General features: G+C 37.7%; 1 protein-coding gene across 5 annotated transcripts in view; it reads left to right on the top strand.

Moving 5' to 3' along the window:
* FMNL2 (formin like 2) overlaps positions 1-20,194 on the top strand; it is a 280,386-nt gene that overhangs the window by 195,041 nt on the left and 65,151 nt on the right. For all 5 annotated transcript variants that reach the window (XM_054699725.1, XM_054699727.1, XM_054699726.1 and 2 more), the window contains exons 5-6: positions 4,013-4,096; positions 8,307-8,459. In XM_054699725.1, coding sequence (XP_054555700.1) covers positions 4,013-4,096; positions 8,307-8,459 — 237 coding nt within the window. The remainder of the gene's footprint in view (positions 1-4,012; positions 4,097-8,306; positions 8,460-20,194) is intronic.

The raw sequence follows: 20,194 nt of genomic DNA on the forward strand, positions 1-20,194 counted from the left end.
CATGTTCGAGATACTGTGGGTTTGGTTTTAAATCAGTGCTATAGGGTGAATTTCTCAATAAAGATAATCACAACTTTTTCATTTCCAAGTGCATATAAAAGTTATGCTCACACTGGACTGTAGTCTACTAAGTGTGCAATAACATTAATTAAAATTGAGACATAGACATGACGTGAGCACATGCTGATGGAAAAATAGACTTGCTCAATGCAGGGTTGCCACAGATCTTCAAGTTGTGGAAAAATGCAGTATCTTCAAAGTGCAATGAAATGAAGCTCAAGAAATGCCTGGGTACTCAAAAAGCATGTGTTAATGTAGTCAAATAATTTGTATTGTTTCTCTAAAGACTTTTTTTTCCTTTTACTTTTTGCTTTAAACAGACACTAAGAAGTCTTAAGTTAAGCTGACTTGTTTTTCCCCTCTCAATTGCATGGGGTGCAGAGTACAATATGTAGGTGTATTCTTTGGTGGCAGTTGTTTTATCCACATTTCTTTTGTATCACAAACACAGGGGAAAAAGCAACCCTGTCTTAATATTTTTATGGCAATAGTTTTAAATTCACAGCCCCCTGAGAGGGTGTCAGGGACCCCTAGTGGTATATGGATTATTCACCACTTTGTGACGCACAATAGATTTGTTAGCTCAAGGTGAATTTGGGTAATGCTCATCTTTCTCATACTTCTCATGATTTTCATCCTGATTTTTCAGCAACTGACATTTCTACCCTGTCTATAGTACATCTGTAAGGGAGTTTGGCAAAGGGAATGCTCTATTTTTCTTGTGCGCCTTGAGTCTGCTAGGCTATTTAGAAATGTAAAACCAGAACCATCCTTTGGACTTCATTTTGTAGATGAGAACTATGAGGTTATAAGATTTTGGGGGCAGACAGAAAAGAACAGCAATTCTGAAATGATACAACAGTAACTGTTGGCATCTGCACTTAGATCGCTTCCTTGATAACATTTTTTTCTAGAGCTATTTTTCATGATCATTGTCTCTTCCAACTTCTAAGCAGCTGATTTGAAATTTGCTTAAATTCATACTTACAGCATGTAGTAATTATGTTAAATCTGTAAGATACTCAAGTGATGCATGCTGTTGGATCAGAAATAATTGTATTTTCCAAAACCTATAATCACCAAGTTTAAGACTATTTTCATATTGGCAATGTACGAAAAAGTGTATGTGGCATGTATGGAGGGGAGACTTCAATCTATGATATCTCGTTGCATGATCATATACATAAACCTGCAGGGTGGTGCATCTATCTTGCTGGCCTTCCATCTTTAGTTATTTTCTTTCCACATTCTTTGATTACTGCAGAAGTTCATTCTCATCTCACCTATATAGAATAGCCCAAGTCGGGGAAGGAATTGGATCAAGAGGACAGGGGAAGAAGTGATTATGATCATATAATCCATAACCTTTTTTGCTGAATTACTTTGCTAACCTGACATCATTTGACAGGGGCTGGAAGGGAGTCACTCTTACTCTTTTCTATATCACCTATCACCTGGAGTGGCGGGGGGTGTATGTACAGTGCAAATACCCAGCCAGGATCTTGTACCTCTTAGAAAAAGAGGTTAACTATGTTTAAACCTCTCAGAATCTGGGATATGTTACATCGTAACTGACATTACAGGAACTGAACAGCTGGCTTCTGATTTTCACTTTGGAAAAAAAAAATGAAAATTTCACTTTGAAAAATTTTAAGGTACCTTCAGTCAAAGTCTGCAAGTGGGGTGTGCCATTAGTAAAGGTGTGGAATTGAAGAGAAACCAATTTTTTATACCTGCATCGAAATATATGCATATTAGCATTCTGAGTCAAGAGAATTGTAGCTCTGGGCATGCATGGCTAGTCCCAACTATCTCTTTTTATCCTCCCCCCAACTTTTATGTGGGCCATTTGTCACCCATTCAGTTTGTGGCTAAACTTTTTAAGTAAAATGGAGGTGCTCATGGTTGAGATAATGGTTTGAGGACTCCCTAGTCCTGGACCATTTGTACTTTTTGGAGATAGTGTCTGGAAAATCAACCAGAAGGAACTACACTGACTTTTCCTCAGCTCCTAAATTCTGGGCCACTGAGATAGAATATGTGAAACTGAGACTGCTGTGAAAAATCTGGACCTTGTGGTGGTGACTATTTATATTACAAGGTGGACCCTATAACCAGCCCCAGGGGATTCCTGCTGTGACCCATCACCAAGGGCCTCTTTCAACCATGTAGCCGCAGCCCATAGGCCAGTTAACAGAGAGGCCCGAGAGAAGCTAAGGGGCTTGGATTGCTTGGATTTCAAGAGCTACTCATTTGATTTTCATAGTGAGTTTGAATCTTTGCTCCAATTGTAAAAAAGAGAAATTACTTAACTATTTCTTAGCTTTTAATATTAGCACTTAAAAATGGTCTGTGTGCACTGAGATCTAGCCATCTAGTGAGTAAATAAAGTAAATGAAAATAACCTAGATGCAGATGCCCTGAGTTTGTGTATGCGGTTGTTTAGAAATGAAGCATTGCCTAGCCCAGTAGCCAGCCCTGTTAACTGTGTCAATTCTAGAACAAAGCCACTTTGTGAGATCTGACCAGTGGTAGTTCATGGCCTTTGTTACCACTCTTGACCTCTTTTAAATGTTCTTTGTTTACAGGTGACTGTGAAGTGCTTACATTTTATGTTAACCTGACTGAGACACTTAGGGGAAAATAGGAGGCAAGCTGTTTACTCTCCCATCTAGTTGTCTCCTGAAGCTTATCTGCTGACTTGAGTTTAACTTATGGCTATGACAGGCCTACAAAGAGGAATGAATTTAAGGATAAAACAAAACAAAACAAACAAACAAAAAACAAAGAAAGAAAAATCCCTGAAACAAAATGAAAAAAGCATCTTGAGTTCACCAGATTTTTTTCTTCCTTTTAGACAAAGGCCTTTTAAGGGGCTGTTTATCCTTTAGGGAACTGGATAGATTGCCATACTGTTGTTCCATAGCTCAAAAAAATGGCTTCCATAGCAGCAGCTTCCGTGTCTGTGCGTGGTGGACTTGGGGCTAGGTATTCATGAAGAAAGGTAACCATTTCAGAATGACATTGACAGATGTCCCCTAAGTTTGAATTCTGTGATACTAGCAGACACTTTTACTCATTATTTATTGGGGTTTCAAACCAAATGAAGGCTTACTGGGGTGTCACATGTTCTTCGAAGATGGTTGCTTTGGAGGAAATTGGTCATGTGGGGTAACAGTTATTTCTTCTCATTACCTGAAAGTTCCCTTTGACTGCTTTACTTCTCTAAGAATTATTATGAAGAGCAAATAAAAATTGTGTAAATACTCTCAGTAAACTGCATCCAGATTTACCATTCAAGTGCATGGTGATATTTATTATTTAAAAAGAAAGAAAAAATTTAAAAAACATGGCATTCATCACATCTTGACTTTGGAGATAGTGTGTGATGACTGCAGTTTTCAAAAAGGTTTTAACATTCATGGAAAAAATTAAGCAAATCATTATCCCTATTGAATTTCCAGAAGCCTATAATCACTGGTCTGTCATTGGCTGGTTTTGTGTTTTCTGCATCTTAGTGTGCCAAGAAGGAGTTGAACTTGGATTTGGAATCACGCCTGGATTTCAGTGGTTATGTCGTCATGTCCCCTGTCTGCCTCATTCCCTGTGCAGTTTTGGCTCCTTTCATAAGAAGGCTATGGATCAGTTGTGGTGGAAGAAGTACAGTTAGCAAGTTCCCTTTTTAGAAAGTTTCTTATAAGTTATCCCAAGTCTCCTGAACAGTAAAGTGCAAGGGGGGCACACACATCCCTTTTCCCCCCTCTTCTTGTACACATGGGTTTTTTTTGTTGCCACATCTAAAAGCCCCTCTTCAGGTGATAGTCTAAGCCTTACTCCATATTTCCTTTCTAGCAGTAAATGTTTCTGGTAGAAAAACAAAAGGTTTCACAGTATCCTTTCATGGCAGAGCATGTGATGAACCTCTGAAATCTTTTTTCTTTTGCTTTACCAGATGGGTCAGAGAGTTTTTGAATGAAGAAAACAAAGGCCTTGATGTTCTAGTGGAGTATCTGTCATTTGCTCAGTATGCAGTAACGTAAGTACAACGTGGCTTATTTATTTTGTAATTTGTGTGGCCACCGAAGATGCAACTCAGTAGTGAAATTATACACTATACTCAGAAGCAGAGGTGGATTTAAGGGGGTTGTTACTGTTCCTTTTATCTAAAAAGAAATCACTTAATTGATATTAGTAATACATTTTAAGCAGAAAGAAAACAGGTGAGTAAAAACCACCCTAGAAAACTCTTGTCTTTAAAAGTAGGACTTTAGTGCTCAAGTTATATATATAGCCATATGGTAGAATACTTGAGCAGTTATTGAAAAAAAGGTATATGATATATTGTTGAATGAACAAAGTACGATGCAGAAATCTCCCTTTTTACTAAAAAAGTGATATATATATATGTATATTTGTATATTCTCTATTGATAAATGCAGAGAAAATGATTGCAGAAATGGAGGAAGGAGTGAAAAGAGGCTTTCCCTTTTTTACTTCATAGGATATATAATATTTTTCTCCCAAGTTTCAGATATTTATTAATCAGTGTAAACCCCAACACAATACAGCAACAAGAGTTCATGCATTTAGAGGGAAAATGTTGCCTGGTTAAGTGGAGAATTGTGAGGATAACTTCTGGAAGACTTTCATTTTAAGCCACTGTATAGTGAAATACTTCATTTGGAAGTCTGGCCCTTCTTTCTTGAGTTTTTCTCTCATCCATATTCACTGAGTAGAACTGGTAATGATCATTGGCACCTGGTTTGTTCCAGGTTTCAGGTATTCTTTCTGTCCCAACTGACATCTGTATTGAACAAAGTCAGATACATAACCTACATGGCTTCTCTGGCTCCCATAAGTACAAAGAAGGGTATCAAAACAAGGATGCTTCTGAGAATCTGGTGGAGTGTGGTTGCAGGGAGAGGCTTTGGACCTGGAAGGAGAAGAGAACAATACGCAAGCGACTAAGTTTGCTTTTATGTTATTGATGGCCTCCTCTTATGGCAAAGGAGAGAAAACCTGCAACAGGAAGAAAAAAATTCAGCTGATTTAACCTTGATTTTTTTGTTCACTCATAATTTTCCCATTTGGTAGGCTTTTTTTTTTTTTTTAAGATTTATTTATTTATTTATACAAGAACTGGGGCACAAACCAGACTCATGGGAGGGTGAGAGGATTCACCAGAGACAGATTGGGGAACAGAACAGGCAGACTGCTGAGGGGAGCAGTGGGCAAGACAGGAGAGGTCTGCTGCACCATGTGGGACCCTCGCCCGGCAGCCGAGATTGAACCGGTGCTGCAGAGGCTGTGGGCAGCTTCACAGTGCTGTGCTCAACTGCCTGCGCCACCAGGGGAGGCCCCGTTTGGCAGACTTCTGAAAAGATTTGTAACAGGAATGGAAAGTGTACATTTGAATGAGACAACTCTTCACATTTACTCTTAATCAAACAATGTTCTAGTATCCAGAGATGTATTCTGACATACAGAGACTGAGGAAATAATTTATTTTTAATTCAACTGGAAGGGATTTCACTCAGGTGGTATTTTTGTCCTCTCAGTTTTCCTTTCTTTTAATTAAAGTACTGTTGCATCTTAACATTGCATAAATTTCAGGTGTGCACCATTGAAAATCATGTGCATGTACTACATTTAAGTTCACCACTTTTGAAAACGATAACATGTTTTTCACATTGCCTCATTCCAAAAACAATCTCAAGACCTAACCAGATGTTAACTTATAATCCCCATCACTTCCTTGAGAATTTGTGAAGAGAAAGCTATAATTACCTTGGTTGCATAAACTAAAGTATTAACTGAAACTGCCTTGATGAGTTTCAGTTTTGGTAACTCTTGTGTGTTATAAGGAATTGAGTAAGAAAAACAACAGACAAGTTCTTATCATTCTGTAAAATTGTCCTATGAAATATAATCCTAGCTTTTAAAAGCTTATTGCAAAGATTGTTTTTTTTACCTATCTCCGTTACATAAAAATACACTAATCTTCCTTATACTTCATATTTGCAACCAAACAGAATACCTGTTGCTTATTAATGGAATTTTTATGAAATATTTGTGGAATTAAGACTAGAAAACTTTAGGAATAATGGACTAGAGTGGCATGCTTGATTATGTAGGTTTTCTGTAATAACCTCTTTATCTACAAAGCTTATGAGCTAGCTTTTCCTAATTGTACCTTCACTAAGACCCATTGGAAAAGGTAGTGCCACTCTGAGGGAATTCTAGTCAGCAGCATAGATCAAACCAACAAAAGATAGCAACCAAGAACTTTTGTTTTAGAACAAAAGCTTTTTACTCTTTGCTTACTAGTTTTGGTGGTGGTTTGCTTTAATAAGATAAAAAATTATAGACATGTAATTTGTGTTCTTTTTGAAACTGAAAAGATTTCTTACCATTCCTTGGCATGTGACAGTTTCCTAGCCCGTGTAATATTAAAGAATATGCTCCATCCCTAAAATGGAAACTTTCACCAAGGCGTGCATTTCTGCTGGGGGACGAGCTGAGAACATGAGTGCTTGTAGGGTAAATGAATTAATAAGGCTTTTAATATCCCTAGACTCTATGGCTCTCACCTGCAGCCTTGATAGTGTTAATGCAGAAGGCGCTTGAGAGCATGGGTGCAGCGTGTGTGTGCCTGCCTGATTGTGGACACCTGAAACATGGTGAGGGCATGTGTAAGTGTGCACACTTGAGCCTGGAGGCCTGGGCTATGAGGGTGGCATCACTTAGAGATGGATTATGGCTATGGGAAGGAGTAGCGGCTTGACTACCGAAGAGGCAAGATCACAAAATGACATGAGAGAATGTCAGAGAGAACCCAGAGAAAGAGCTTAGAGATTCATGGGTGGCTGAGAGGTTTGGTTGCCTGCCTGTCTCCTTGCATACCAGCCTTGCTGCCTGGTGTGCCTGTGTACCTGGTTCCTCGAGAGAGGATTAAAGCCTGAAAAATCCACCGAGGGCTCTGGGACTCTCCTTTATCCATCTGCCCAAATTGATAGTGAACCTGCCCGTGCATCCTGGCTCAGCAGTGCTAAACAACTGAGCAAAGTGGGGGCTGCAGAGTTACCTTGTGGGAGTGTTCATGACTTGAGATCTTGGGATGTTCCCTCACTTACCTTATCCAATCTCAGATACAGGCTTCCATTTGTAATACTTCAGGATCTATTTGATTACCCAATTCTACTTCCTTTGTTTGGCAGCCCTTCCCACATCCAAAGCTATGGCAAAATTGTGAGACTCATTCACTGACCTGTTACTTCAATCTCTGTCATCTGAATTAGTATTTAATAGGTGGAGAATATCACTTAGTTTTCAGATGACTGTTCCAACTACTTTTTATTTTGTCAGTCATACTCTTAGAAAAAATCATACTTTTTATTTCCACTCTGTATGGTTGTTTCTTCTGCCATATCTTCAAAATCTTCCATAGAATACTACTGATACCTTTCATTTATTCTGCTGTCTGATCATGGTACCCTTAGTTACATGGTAGAACTAAAGGTAGAAACAAAGATAAAAGTTTTTTTTGGAGAAAGTAGAGCTACTGACTTTGGAGGAGAAAAATGTATAGAACACAAAAGCCAGTCTGTTTAAAAACTTTCTTCCTAAAATTATACAAGAACGAGCAACTTAATTTACCATTTATTCTAACATGGTTAACATGAGTAATAACCTCAAAAAATCTCAGAGAAACAACAGTCCTACTTTAAAGAGTACCACATTGGGAAGAGATTCCAAAATCAAAGCAAATCCATAACTTTGAGAGTAATGTATCACATATGGTTGGAAAAGTATACTTGCCAACATACTAGGAGAAAATGCTCAGTGAAAATTGATGGGTAGGAATAAATTAGTATAAACCTAACATATTGACTTGTTAAAGCAAAATGAAGACAGCTGTAAGATCCTTTTCTCTCCTGCCATCATAGCAGTGTTAACAATTGGTAGGTTAGCAAGCCTTATAGTAAAATATTATAGAATAATGCATTACTCTTTCATTTTCACTGCTGTACAACTATTCTTTTTGCCTGGTATAGTATTTATATGTTCTGTATTTTCAAATTTAATATTGGGTCCATATAATTTTTCTGTATTTTCATTTTAGTTTTCTTTGTCTGCAAAGACTTCCTGTATTAAAGTGCAGGTAGATAATAGGAAGGACCAAGTTATCCATGTACTTGGGTGAAAATGTGTTTTTGAAGTCATCAGTGGCATTTCTCTCGTTTTAGTTTTGACTTTGAAAGTGTGGAAAGTACAGTGGAGAGCTCAGTGGACAAGTCCAAGTCCTGGAGTAGATCCATTGAGGACCTTCACAGAGGGAGCAACCTGCCCTCTCCCGTGGGCAACAGTGTCTCTCGTTCTGGAAGACATTCTGCATTGCGGTGAGTTCCTTTAATCAGGAGGAGGATGCACTAGGACAGCAGGGCCCCTCACTTGTTCTGATGATCCTGGGCAGTTTCTCCTGTATCTTGCCACACAACACTTGCATTTCCAGGGATTCTAAGAGAAACTTTGTTTAGGAGTTTATCACTCAGGCAATACGTGTAGTGTTAAAAGCTTTCAAGAAACACCACACCTTCATTCAGCACAGAAAGAGAAAATTCAGCTAAACAGAATTCTATCAATAGGCAAATAAGCTTTGAAATCAGATAGGTGCTGACCTTGTGATTTAGGTTCTGTTTCCTGCCAGAGGCAGCATTTTGAGGTTTGAGAATTTCAAGAATTCCTTATTGTTATTCATACCCTTCACCTCCCTTGCCTTTCTCCAGTAGTAGTTCACTTATGTGTTCTATGGGACCTGTTATCATCCATAGGCATGGACTGCTCTAATGATACTTTTAAATAATGAGATGCCTTTAAGCAGTGCTGTTTGGTTCTCAATTTTCAGACTTTTCTGTTTCTGCCTAAGGATTCCTTCTCTAGTGTCTCTTGCTGACATCACTCTATACTGACGGAGGATGGCAGTTGACCATTTGTACCTGTGTCTGGTGTGGTATCACTGGGATTGTTCATTCATTCATACCTGTAGTCACGCATTCACTAAAAGATATTTGTGAGTTTCTAGAATTTGCCAAGCACTGCACTTAGAGTTAATATACATGGGTGAATAAATCAAAACTTCTGCCTGTGAAGACAGAGGTACCATCTAGAGTAAGTTCATAAAGGTATCAATATTCTAGGAGTTTTATTAATGTAACATGTTTTATTAATAAGCCCTTCATTTCCAAATGTTGCTTACTCCTTGTAGCTTGAACAATTTATCTCACTTATTTCAGATTTGATCTGAAAAGTGGACATTGTTACTGAAAACATTTATGATCACCACGGGTGTTGGGTCTTGTAATAGAATGCCTGTGTCTGGAGCTGGTCAGTGAATAAGTGGATATGAGACTTTCATATTGGGTAGCCTTTTGACTTGGGTTTTGGTTATGGAAAGTTAAAGTCTCTCATGAAATTTAGTTCTACTGAAGGATTTGACATTTGAATATGGTGCTTCCAATCAGCCATTTAGATTTTCCTCGTTTAGAAATGCCAAAAATGTTATTTGGATTTGGAACGAATTGATTCACTAATAACGAAGAGCAGTGTTGCAGTTCATCTCAAGGTATTTGTAGTATACCAAGGGCAATATATCCAAGTTTACATGTGGGCAGAGAATTCGCTAGTCTGATTTGGAAGTTGAAGAAAGGCTGGTTATGCCTGAAGAATTCCTTAACCAGCTTGGTACTTGAATGGAAATTCTTATTTTCTGTGTAATCATGTGTAAGGGATTTAATTGACAATGTACATTTTAATTTGTTTTTCTTTCCATTCTTAAATGAAAAGTATCTCATATTGGCTAGATAGCCTTTTAATCTTCTTTCTTTTTAATTAATAATTCTTTATGCCTGTCTTTGAATCATTGAAGAATTATTGTCTGTTGAGCATACATTGTTTCTGGTAGAATCAGGAAAATGTGGGAAACATTCTGGGTCTAAGGAGAGTCATATCGCTGGACCCTGGAAGGCAACCTGTCCAACCTGATCAGCTTCATATTTGGCTCTAGGTAGATTCTGCTGGAGTTCATTTTAAATTAGAAAACTAGGCCAAACGTATGGAGATAGACATGGTGGAAATGCTATCTTGAGAAACTCAGGGACTCTGACATTTCTGGTTGGCAGGTGTGCTTGAATGACCAACTCAGAAATCACCATCACATTTTTCTGTTTTGTCATTTGAACAGTTCTAAGCTCAGGAATAGAACTTTTGAATTTTCTTTTACTCTCCTTTGTGGGTTCCTGTAAATTTGTAGGTTCAGAAAAATCACTATGGTAGTAACTGTCATACCACTTGTTGACCTGAAGCTCAGATTTTGATTTTTTAAAGATTGATTTATTTATGCATGCTAGAACTGAAGTGTAGGCCAGAGGTGCGGGAGGTGAGAGGAATCACAGAGACAGAGTTAGGAGCAGAATAGGCAGATCTACTGAAAGACACTGCTGAGGGGAGCAGCGGGCAAGACAGGAGAGGTCTGCTGTGCCATGTGGGTCAGCTCCCTGGCTGGGGATTGAACTCATGCTGCAGTGGCTGCAGATAGCTTGATAGTGCTGAGACTTTAACCTGTGGACCACCAGGGAGGTCCAATTTTTGTTTTTAAACAATGTTTATTGATGATATTCCAGCTCTGTGGTTCACGGATATGTGCCTGAATTCTAATTCTGTATTTGGTCATTGGATAGCATCTGTGACGTAAAAACAGCAATCAGAAGTACAGGCATATGGTACATGTTGCTTTTCATATACCCAAAGATTGTTTACATTTTTTTTCTCTTCCTCCTCCTTTCTCTGTCTCCTTTCTCTCTCTGCTCCCCACCTTCCTTCACTTTTTGACTTTCTTTTGTTGCCCTTCTTTTTCATTCTGCCATCTCATTTCTAATTCTCTTCTACTTTGTCCTTTCTTCTCCTACTGTCTGCTTTTCCTCCGGTGCCATTCATTTCTTACACCACCGCCAGATTGGTTTCTCTGCCTGAGTATCTTCAGTCCAAAAGCCACCAGAGCTGCTTCTCTCCCTGTTGCCTCTGGAGCAGCTTCAGTTTACACACTGATGATGAGGCTTCAAACCGGAAAATCTCGTAAGTCACGGGTGAAAATGACACCCAAGAGAGCTTGTAGTGCATGGTGGCAGGGTATTGTGACTGCTCTCCATGTTATAATATGATAACTTTGTGGCTTAGCGCTGTCATCCCGCACTGGAGTGAGGCCACTGCTTTGAAGTTTTGATGCTCTCTTATCATATTATGATTAATCATTTTAAGAATCAGGGTATTTAAGGTGTGTTGTGTTTTTATTAACATCACAGGGTTTTTTGAGTTTTTTTTTTTCTTTCCCTTTTTTTAGAAAGAGGAAACGGAGTTAATTCATATTCCAGAGACTTGACTGATGCTAGTATTCTGGTAGCTTTGTTTGATTAGAATGTCTTTATATACAAATATAGATTTTAGTTCCCTCTCCTTGATCTTTCTGCAATAGTATAGATTTAGTAACTCTGTCCTCTATCCCTTGGCAAAAAGATTTGGTTGAACTTGGAAGAAGAAAGGAGTTTTCAAGAAATTTAACAAACTTTATAAATCTTGAACCTTGTTTTTTTTTTTTTTTTAAGGAAAACACTTCCAGATACAAGACTTTTAAGGACAGTTCTAATGTTGAGAGAATTCTCTTTTTTGTATCAAGACCTTATTTCTAAAAATGACTTAAGTGGATTATTAAGCATTTTATGCCATGACAAACACCTTGAGTTATATTATTAGATTCTGTATTACCATACACTTGTCTACCTGGCCAGTGGTAAAAATGTTGGTGTTGACACAGCAAAAACCTGCAAGAGCTCTTCTAGGTTGCAAGCCCTGTGTGTTTTAGTTAAGATAGCTTTTTGTTCATGTGGCTACAGATCTGACTAAATTAAATGATACATATGTGCACAGTAGATCTATGAAGACAAAGACACTAATTCAGATGCAAGAGAAAGTAATTTTTAAGAATGTCATGGTTAATGCCATTAAACTTGTAGTGACATAGGTGACGTGCTCTGAGTTTTTGGAGAAGAGGGTAGTACACTACAAGCCTGGAGAAAGGGGTCATATTTAAATTGGAATTTTGGTTGAGGTTTTGGAGTTGATTTGCAGAATGAGGAAAGGCTGTCTCAGGTGGAGGTAAATTTAAAGAGCTTGAAATGAGCAAAATCTTATTATCAGAGATCAGGCAAATTTGGGAAGGAGTGAAGAAACCTTAACCTTTCAGTGCCTTTGCGAAGGTTGCCTTGTGGAGGGAGTGTGTCAGGGACAGACAAAACTGGAAAGGCCTTGGGGCCACCCAATTTTCCTTTGCTGTAAGGAAACAAACATCAACATTTCCTTTAAGATATTAACTCCTATTACTATTTCCTCATAAGTTCCCAGAGGATAATGGGTATTTTTCCTGAGATGATTATCTTGATAGAATGACACTCATGAATAATCACCTGACTTTTTACCACCTATGTCCTTAGCAGATATACATGAAAATACAAGGAGTTCAAATTTAGCTCCATGTTTTTGCATTTTAACACTGGAATCCCATTCCTGTGGTTTTCATGTTAGTAACTTCTAAAGTTTTTAAAAAAATGCATGCAGGGATAGAAATAGCATTGATACAGTTTTTTTTATTGGGGAACAAACTTATTGAGGATGTCATCAAAACTTATTGAGTGAGTGTGCCATGGAGGTAGGATTTGATGTAATACAGCCTGGCTCCAACTTCCATATGATCTTACCCTTCCTGTTGATTCGCAGAATGATTACCCTCCTCCTCCCTCACCCACCACCAGAAATCCACTGTTTCAGCATCAGAGTGTCCGCTTGTCCTCATGTAAGCTGTACCCTGCATGAGAGTGGAGCTCTGCTCCCCAAGCCCAAGGCCCATAGTGCTCTGCAGGAAGGACTGTTACCTGCCATTCCCAGACGACGTACCTTTTCTAGTTCACAGGAAGTTGCGGTGAGCTAGTGGGGATGCTGATCAATGCTGGAATGTTTTATAACTCTTAGAAAATAAAGTCATATAGAAATTAAAAAAAGCATTTCCTAAATAAATGATGAGAGTAAAACCAAAAAAGCTATATATATATTTGTACAAATTTGTTTTCACATTGGCAGATGGGAAGCCATTGAAAGAGAAGTTTATTAAATGAAACCGGTGCCTATTTCTACTAAAGGGGAGATTAGTGTATGTAAATATTTTTCTTTTCAGATTTTGATTTTGTGATGTTTTAGGATTGACAGAAAATACATACCAATGAATCGTGAGGGAAGAGGTCACATAACCCAGAACCTTGAATTTTGGAGTTTGGCTTTTTTTAAATCTGCTTAGCAGTTGAATGGGAAGTCACAGAGGCCATTGGTCCTTTTAGGCCTGTAGGGTCAGTGGTTGACCTGGAGGTAGATTGGAGGAAGAGAGTGTTGAGGTTGCTGCTGCTCATACCTGTGTACAACGTACCTGAAAATTAAAACATAGAACAAAAAAAAAAAAGGATATTCCAAAATTTGGCTGAGTTGTCAAAGGTAAAAAAAAATCAAAGCTCTGTGTATAACTGATGAAAAACAAAGAGAACCATTAATAATAATGGGAAAATTGGAATCTAGAAGGGATCTAAAATGCCATTTGGTTTACCCCTCTTTTTGTTGATGAGGCACTGGAAGCCCAACTCTCAAACTTTACCTAGGAATTACCTAGTTCCTGTCAGTCTATCTCCCTTTGTGGGCTAATGGCCCAGATGGATTTTTGACCTTTGTTGCAGTAAATACTGTTTACCACAATTTTCCTGAACTCTGTGTAGCAGTGATCCTATTTAAAGATATGGAAATACCAACTCTGTACAAATTTGCTGATAAAATATGAGATATCGTAGGAGAGTTGAGCTCTTAACAAGTTTTTATAGGCTCTTTTATTTCAAAGGGTCGATAGCATTTTATTTTGTTTCGATTGTTGGGAGAAAACCACCTAGACTCTTAATTCACAGTATCATATAAAAAGATCTTTGAATTCTATAGTTGGAAGCTAAAGCATTTTTATCATGATTCATGATGAAGTTGAACTCTTTTATTTTTCAGCTTATATAAATTAGGAAAGTCTAAAAGTCTAAAAAGACCATCATTCTCTTTTTCCTGCTTTTCTCTCCCCATCTCCACCCTTATGCAAAATCAGGATCTTTTTCTGTCTTTATTATAGTTGTTTGTATTTTATATACTGTGTATTTTTTTCTCCTTGCCTCCATTTATTCTAACCTTTCCCTGTGAAAGGATATTAAACAATCAGATCTAATTTCCATAGATACCTAATTTATTTTTTAAAAAGATTTATTTATTTATTTATACAAGCACTGGGTACAGTCAGTAGCGAGGGAGGGTGAGAGAATCCACCAGAGCCAGAGTGGAGAACAGAACAGGCAGACTGACAAAATACACTTCTGAGGGGAGCAGCGGGCGCGGCAGAAGAGGTCTGTGTGCCATGTGGGACCCTCGCCCGGTGGGCAGGGATCTAACCTGGCGCTGCAGAGGCTGCAGGCAGCCTCGCAGCCCAGCGCTCAACTGGTGCGCCACTGGGGAGGCCCCATAGATACCTAATTTAAAGGGTGGAAAAAACCTACAAAGAAAATATGTATTCTCAAGGCTTGAATTCACTTTGTTCACCAGGTGAGATGGCAGATGTTGATTAAAATTTTCATTAGCAATTTAGAAGGAGAGAAAATACTGGAAAGGAATGGAAGAAAAAAAATGAGGAAACAATTCTAGCAAACACCTGAATATCATTGATGAGAAAGGAGACGTATCAAACACTCCCTAACCTGACAGTCTCTTGAGTTAAATGGAGGTTGCAGAAAATTCAACAACCATCTATAAAATATTTTCTAAATTTGCAGATTTTCCAAAAATAACCCATATCTGCAAACTTTGTTTTTCACTTTTCAACAACACATTTGTAATCAGAAGAACCTGAATGTGCTAAGTGGTTGTGTTTCAGATTTTTATATGTTATTGTATATTTGAAGTTTTAAAAAGAGAAAAATGTACTGGGTTAAGCATGTACATTCCAACTTTTCAGGTTGGAACTTTCTCTGCTAGTGGCCCTGCTAGTACAGATGTTGAGAGCTTTAATGATAGCTGTGGATATGTCATGCTGGCAGATTTTATTAAGCATTTCCCATTATGAGATCTGATTTCACTTGTTCCACCTCTTCATTGGGTCTTTTCACTGTTGGAAAACTGAGAGAGACCATGTGGCCAGAATGATGTTGGAGATCCCTCTCATAGAATCTTAGGTTGGTGGAGATCATATGTCTGCCTTGGTCCTTCTCAGATGTTGTGAGATTAACCATTCCCGTAAAGACCCTGGCACAGTAGTGAGTAGTCAATGAATGTTAATCTGTTGTCAAGGGAGATGCTAAAGAGGACTGAGCAAATTCCTATAGGTGTGTTCTCTTGTCTTCATCAACAAGGTTTATTACATACTTTATATGTGAAGGGTGCTTTACCAGGTGAAGAGGATACTGAAATAGACATGAATAATATATTTGTATGATTTATGACTGATGAAGGAGTTATTCATACCTATATCATTGTATCTTCATGAAATACTTGGGAGACGTTCCAAGATAATTAGCCTTGTTTTATAGATGAGGAAGTTGAGGCCCAGAGAAATTATCCACAACTGATAAGTGACAGAGCCAGGATTTATAGTTTAAAGTCTTCTGGTTTCTTCCTTCTACATCACAATGTCTTTATCTACAAATAGATTGAGAAATATGTGTGTGTGTGTTCTCATTAAGTATCATATGAGTATAACTAAAACTAATGATATGGAACTTGAGAGACTCTAGTGAACAATAAAACCTAGGAAAGATTCATGAGACTTGTCCTGGATGTCAAACAATAATAAAACTTGGAGGAATAACTGGGGAAAAATAGGGGGAGTGATGTGAACAGCGTGACTTGATGGTAAGACTGCCCAGTCTGTTCAGGTAACAGTGAATTGATGCAGCGCAGGTACTATTTTGAAGGCTGGGTTACAGAATTACCATTTTAGTGCATATGCTATGATATATTGATGGCTTATGAAAATGGGATAATTTGGGATGAAGTAAAAATTTCCATTTAAAGCTTACATCCATTTAAAAGATGAAGCTGAATTGTTTTTTCTCATAATGATTTATCCTGATTAGACACTCAATAACAAATGCATTGAGAAAGGGACTGTAATGAAAAAATTGGAAAATTCAGATTAATAATTGCTTTCCATTTATATATTGGGCTGGCAGCCTGTTCATTCACTTAATCCATTTTAAAAACCTCTAAAGAGATCTTTGATTTGCTGTTCCTAGCTGTCATCTGGTCTTATAATGAAAAGTATGGGCAAACAAAACATTTCGGTAATTTTTTTAAAAGATTTTTTTACTTATGCATACAAGAACTAGGGTACAGGCCAGAGATGTGGGGAATGAGAGGATTCACCAGAGACAGAGTGAGGAGCAGAGCAGGCATACTGACTGAAATGCACTGCTGAGGGGAGCAGCGGGCAAGACAGGAGAAGTCTGCTATGCCATGTGGATCTCTTCCCTGGCCAGGGATCGAACTCATACTATAGTGGCTGCAGCTTTATAGTGCTGCATCTTAACCCCTTGGACCACAGGGAGGTCCCATTTCGGTAATTAATGAAAAAAGATTCATTGTAAGCTTTATATATCTCCCTCTTCCTCTTCTCTCTTCCCTTCTCTCTGTTTACCCAACTTGAAACTATCTGGATTCAACTTTTTCAGCTTTGTTTCTTTTGGCTATAGAAACAGAAAAGTATTTAACTCATTTTTTCACATAATATATTTTATAAGTTAAATTGATAGAAAAAATATGCCCAAGTGATGTCATGTCTGAAGGATAAAAGAGAGGAAACCTAAACCCCCAAATCTTGGTAAATCTCTATTAATCCAGACCTTGGAACCATAAAAGACTAGTACAATTTTGCCAAATTATGTGACATACTCATTTGGCATGCATTTCAGTTGGGTTGAGCCCTTACATTAGCTTCCATGAGTGTTCCAGTTACTATTCTTTATAGGTAGATAATAGTTTGATATATGAATAATTAGACTGAAAATATTTTTTTTTAAAGTTAAAAATATGCACCTTTTTTTCTGTTGACATTAGGACCTAGATATTACAAATTTTACAAATGTTGCCATGGAACATTCACAGAAGATTTTTGAGAACGTGTTTTTCTCTGATTCTGGAAAATCCTGGTTAGGAAATAGTCATCGATGGCTTTGCAGTAAAATACAGTCTGTGCATAATACTCAGAGGGAGAAGCAGACATGTATATAACTTGCATACAGGAATATGTCTAAATGTTCAGAAGTATGTGTTGTTAAGACCCTAGATAGGTGATCAGGCTTCTCTCAGGGCATCACTGGGTGAACGTTGCTTTCCATTTTGGTGTTTTCTAAATACTTGGTGCTTTGTGGATGTAGATCTCTGAGCAAATCCAGCATTTGATCACATCTAGCTTTTGCTCAGGAGGGTGGTCTTTCCACCTGTACTACCAGCATTGTGGGCACCACTACTTATTATTCATTCTTATGTTTATCAGCTATTTTCTTTTGTAATGTACTTTTATTTTTTTACTGTGGTAAGAATCCTGAACTCGTGATCTGCTTTCTTTGTGAGTATTCAAGCGTACAAAGCAGTATCGGCAACTATAGGCACTTTGCTAGGATTTACTCCTTGTATAACTGAAACTTTATACCCATAGATTAGCAACTCCCCATTTTGCCCTCCTTCTGGCTACCATCCTGTTCTCTGCTTCTGTGAGTTTACCTGTTGTAGTTTCCTTATATAAATAAAACCATATAGCACTTGTCCTTCTGTGACTGGCTTATTTCACTTAGCACAAATGTTGAAGCTTCATCCCTGTTGTTACATATCCAGGATTTCCTTCTTAAAAGACTGCATAATATACCATTGTATGTATTTACTACATTTTTTTTTGGGGGGGTAACATTCGTTTTGATATTACATAAGATTAAATTTTAAGTCTAGTGCATGATCCTTTATACTTTATATAAAAGTCAACAATTGTAAACATTTTGCCCCGCTTAACTCTAGTGTTTAGACATTTACTCTGTAAACATCTATTTTTAAACCATTTGAGAATAGGTTGTTGAATCATGCCCCTTTCCACTAACTTATTTAGTTTAGATTTCTTTAAAACAAAGAAATGTTCTTACACAACCATGATGCAGTGATCAAAATGAGAATATTTTAATATTGGCAACATTTTAGTCCATTCTGTTCAGTTTCATCAGTTTTCCCTCTCTCTTTCATACCAATTTTTTCAAACTCTGTCGAGGATCCAATGCATAGATTATTTATTGTGCTTAGTAGTTGTGTCTATGTAATGTCCTTTAATTTGAAACAGTTCTTCATCCTTCTTTGTCTTTTATGGCTTTAATATTTTGTGTATGTGACTGTGTAATGTTTCATTTCTTATTGAGATATAATTGTCATGTAACATTGTATAAGCTCAAGATATACATCATTTTGTTTTGATGCATTTATATATTACAATATGCTTACCACTTTAGCATTAGCTAAACCTCTATCACCTCACATAGTCGTTTTAATACATTTTTTATCCTTTCAACTGTTACTGGACAGTTGGATTGTTTCTATACTTGTCTTACTATTATTAGAATAAGTCAACTGATTGGAGCTAATTAATTATTTTTATTGATTGAAATACCTTCTTTCCTTGTTGTACTTGATGCCAGTTCTATGCATCTGCTCACTATCTGCTGTTTGTTCAATTCATTGCCACACATTAAGGTGGCTCTTATGACATTGGTTATCAAAATGCCAAGCAGGGGATGTTTTGCCTAGTTTCTTAAAAGATCTTTGTTAGAATTGCATAGTTCTTTATGCCTTATTATTCAGTAGCATTGATTCATAACTTCCTCTATTATGATTTCATGTACATATAATTCCTGGCATGTAAGTGTAATGATTGGTCAGAGTGATCTCTGTTTGGCTTTGATCTTATGTCCATTTTAAATATTTTTTTCCATATTCACCAAATTTTGTGAATTCTAATTGGCAGTGCTTTCAAGCTAGTGTCTAGAATGCTTTGAGTTTTTAGCTTAGTGCTTGACAAGACAGCAGACAATTCTCAAAGCTGATGGAGAAGAGGGCTTGAGAAATGTGGTGGTGGTCATTTCCCTATAAGGTTTCTGTGAAAATGACATTCTTATGAAGCATGATTGCCTGAAAATTCTTGAGACCTCAAAAAAATAGCATTAAATATCCCTTCTCTGTTGTTTTTCCTAAAATGGCAGACACTCTAAAAATTAGACTGAGGACCATTCTCTGACTCTGACTGAGGAGCATTCTCTGACAAAGGACCCCCATTGTGTCCAGATACTTGAAGTCCCAAACCTCTGCTTGCTCATCTTTGAGAAGAAGCGTTCTCAGGACAACACTTAGTAGGCTACAGAGGTCCAGACATTGGTTCGCAACCTCCTTCAGAAATGTTTCATTTCCTTTGAATTTGAGAGTTCTCTCTGGTCCTGATGTCTCAGGGAACCTGCCCTGTGACACTAATTGTCTCAGGACCTTGTTGGACCTTTTCTTGTGAACTGGAAGGAATTGTTATATGTGCTCAGAATTAATACATTAGGCAGGATCTCTATTACAGGATGGATACTGTGAAGATGTTGGTGTAAGACTTCTGTAAGAGTCTCATCCGTGAGAGCAGTGAGAATGGGCCTGTATCTCAGGGATACACTATGTGACTGCATGAAAGCAGTGAGAAAACTGGCAAAATATGCCAGAATCAATGTTTCTGGAGCTCTAGAAATTTAAAATTTTGTAATTTTTTTTCTAAATAGATGCTACTTAGAAAAAAACTGCTGAATCTCACAAATGCTAGCTTGGTGGAATTGTGCTTGTCCTGTTCTCATTCCATCCCTCCCTCCTCATTTCTACTGTTGCCTTGTAAACCAGTAGTTCCATAATCACAGTGAAAACTGTCAGCCTGGCTGCCAAAGGAGGGGCAGAATGGACT

This window comes from Talpa occidentalis, unplaced genomic scaffold (assembly GCF_014898055.3).
Source record: "Talpa occidentalis isolate TD23 unplaced genomic scaffold, MPIMG_talOcc4v2.1 talOcc4.3, whole genome shotgun sequence".
NCBI lineage: Eukaryota > Metazoa > Chordata > Mammalia > Eulipotyphla > Talpidae > Talpa > Talpa occidentalis.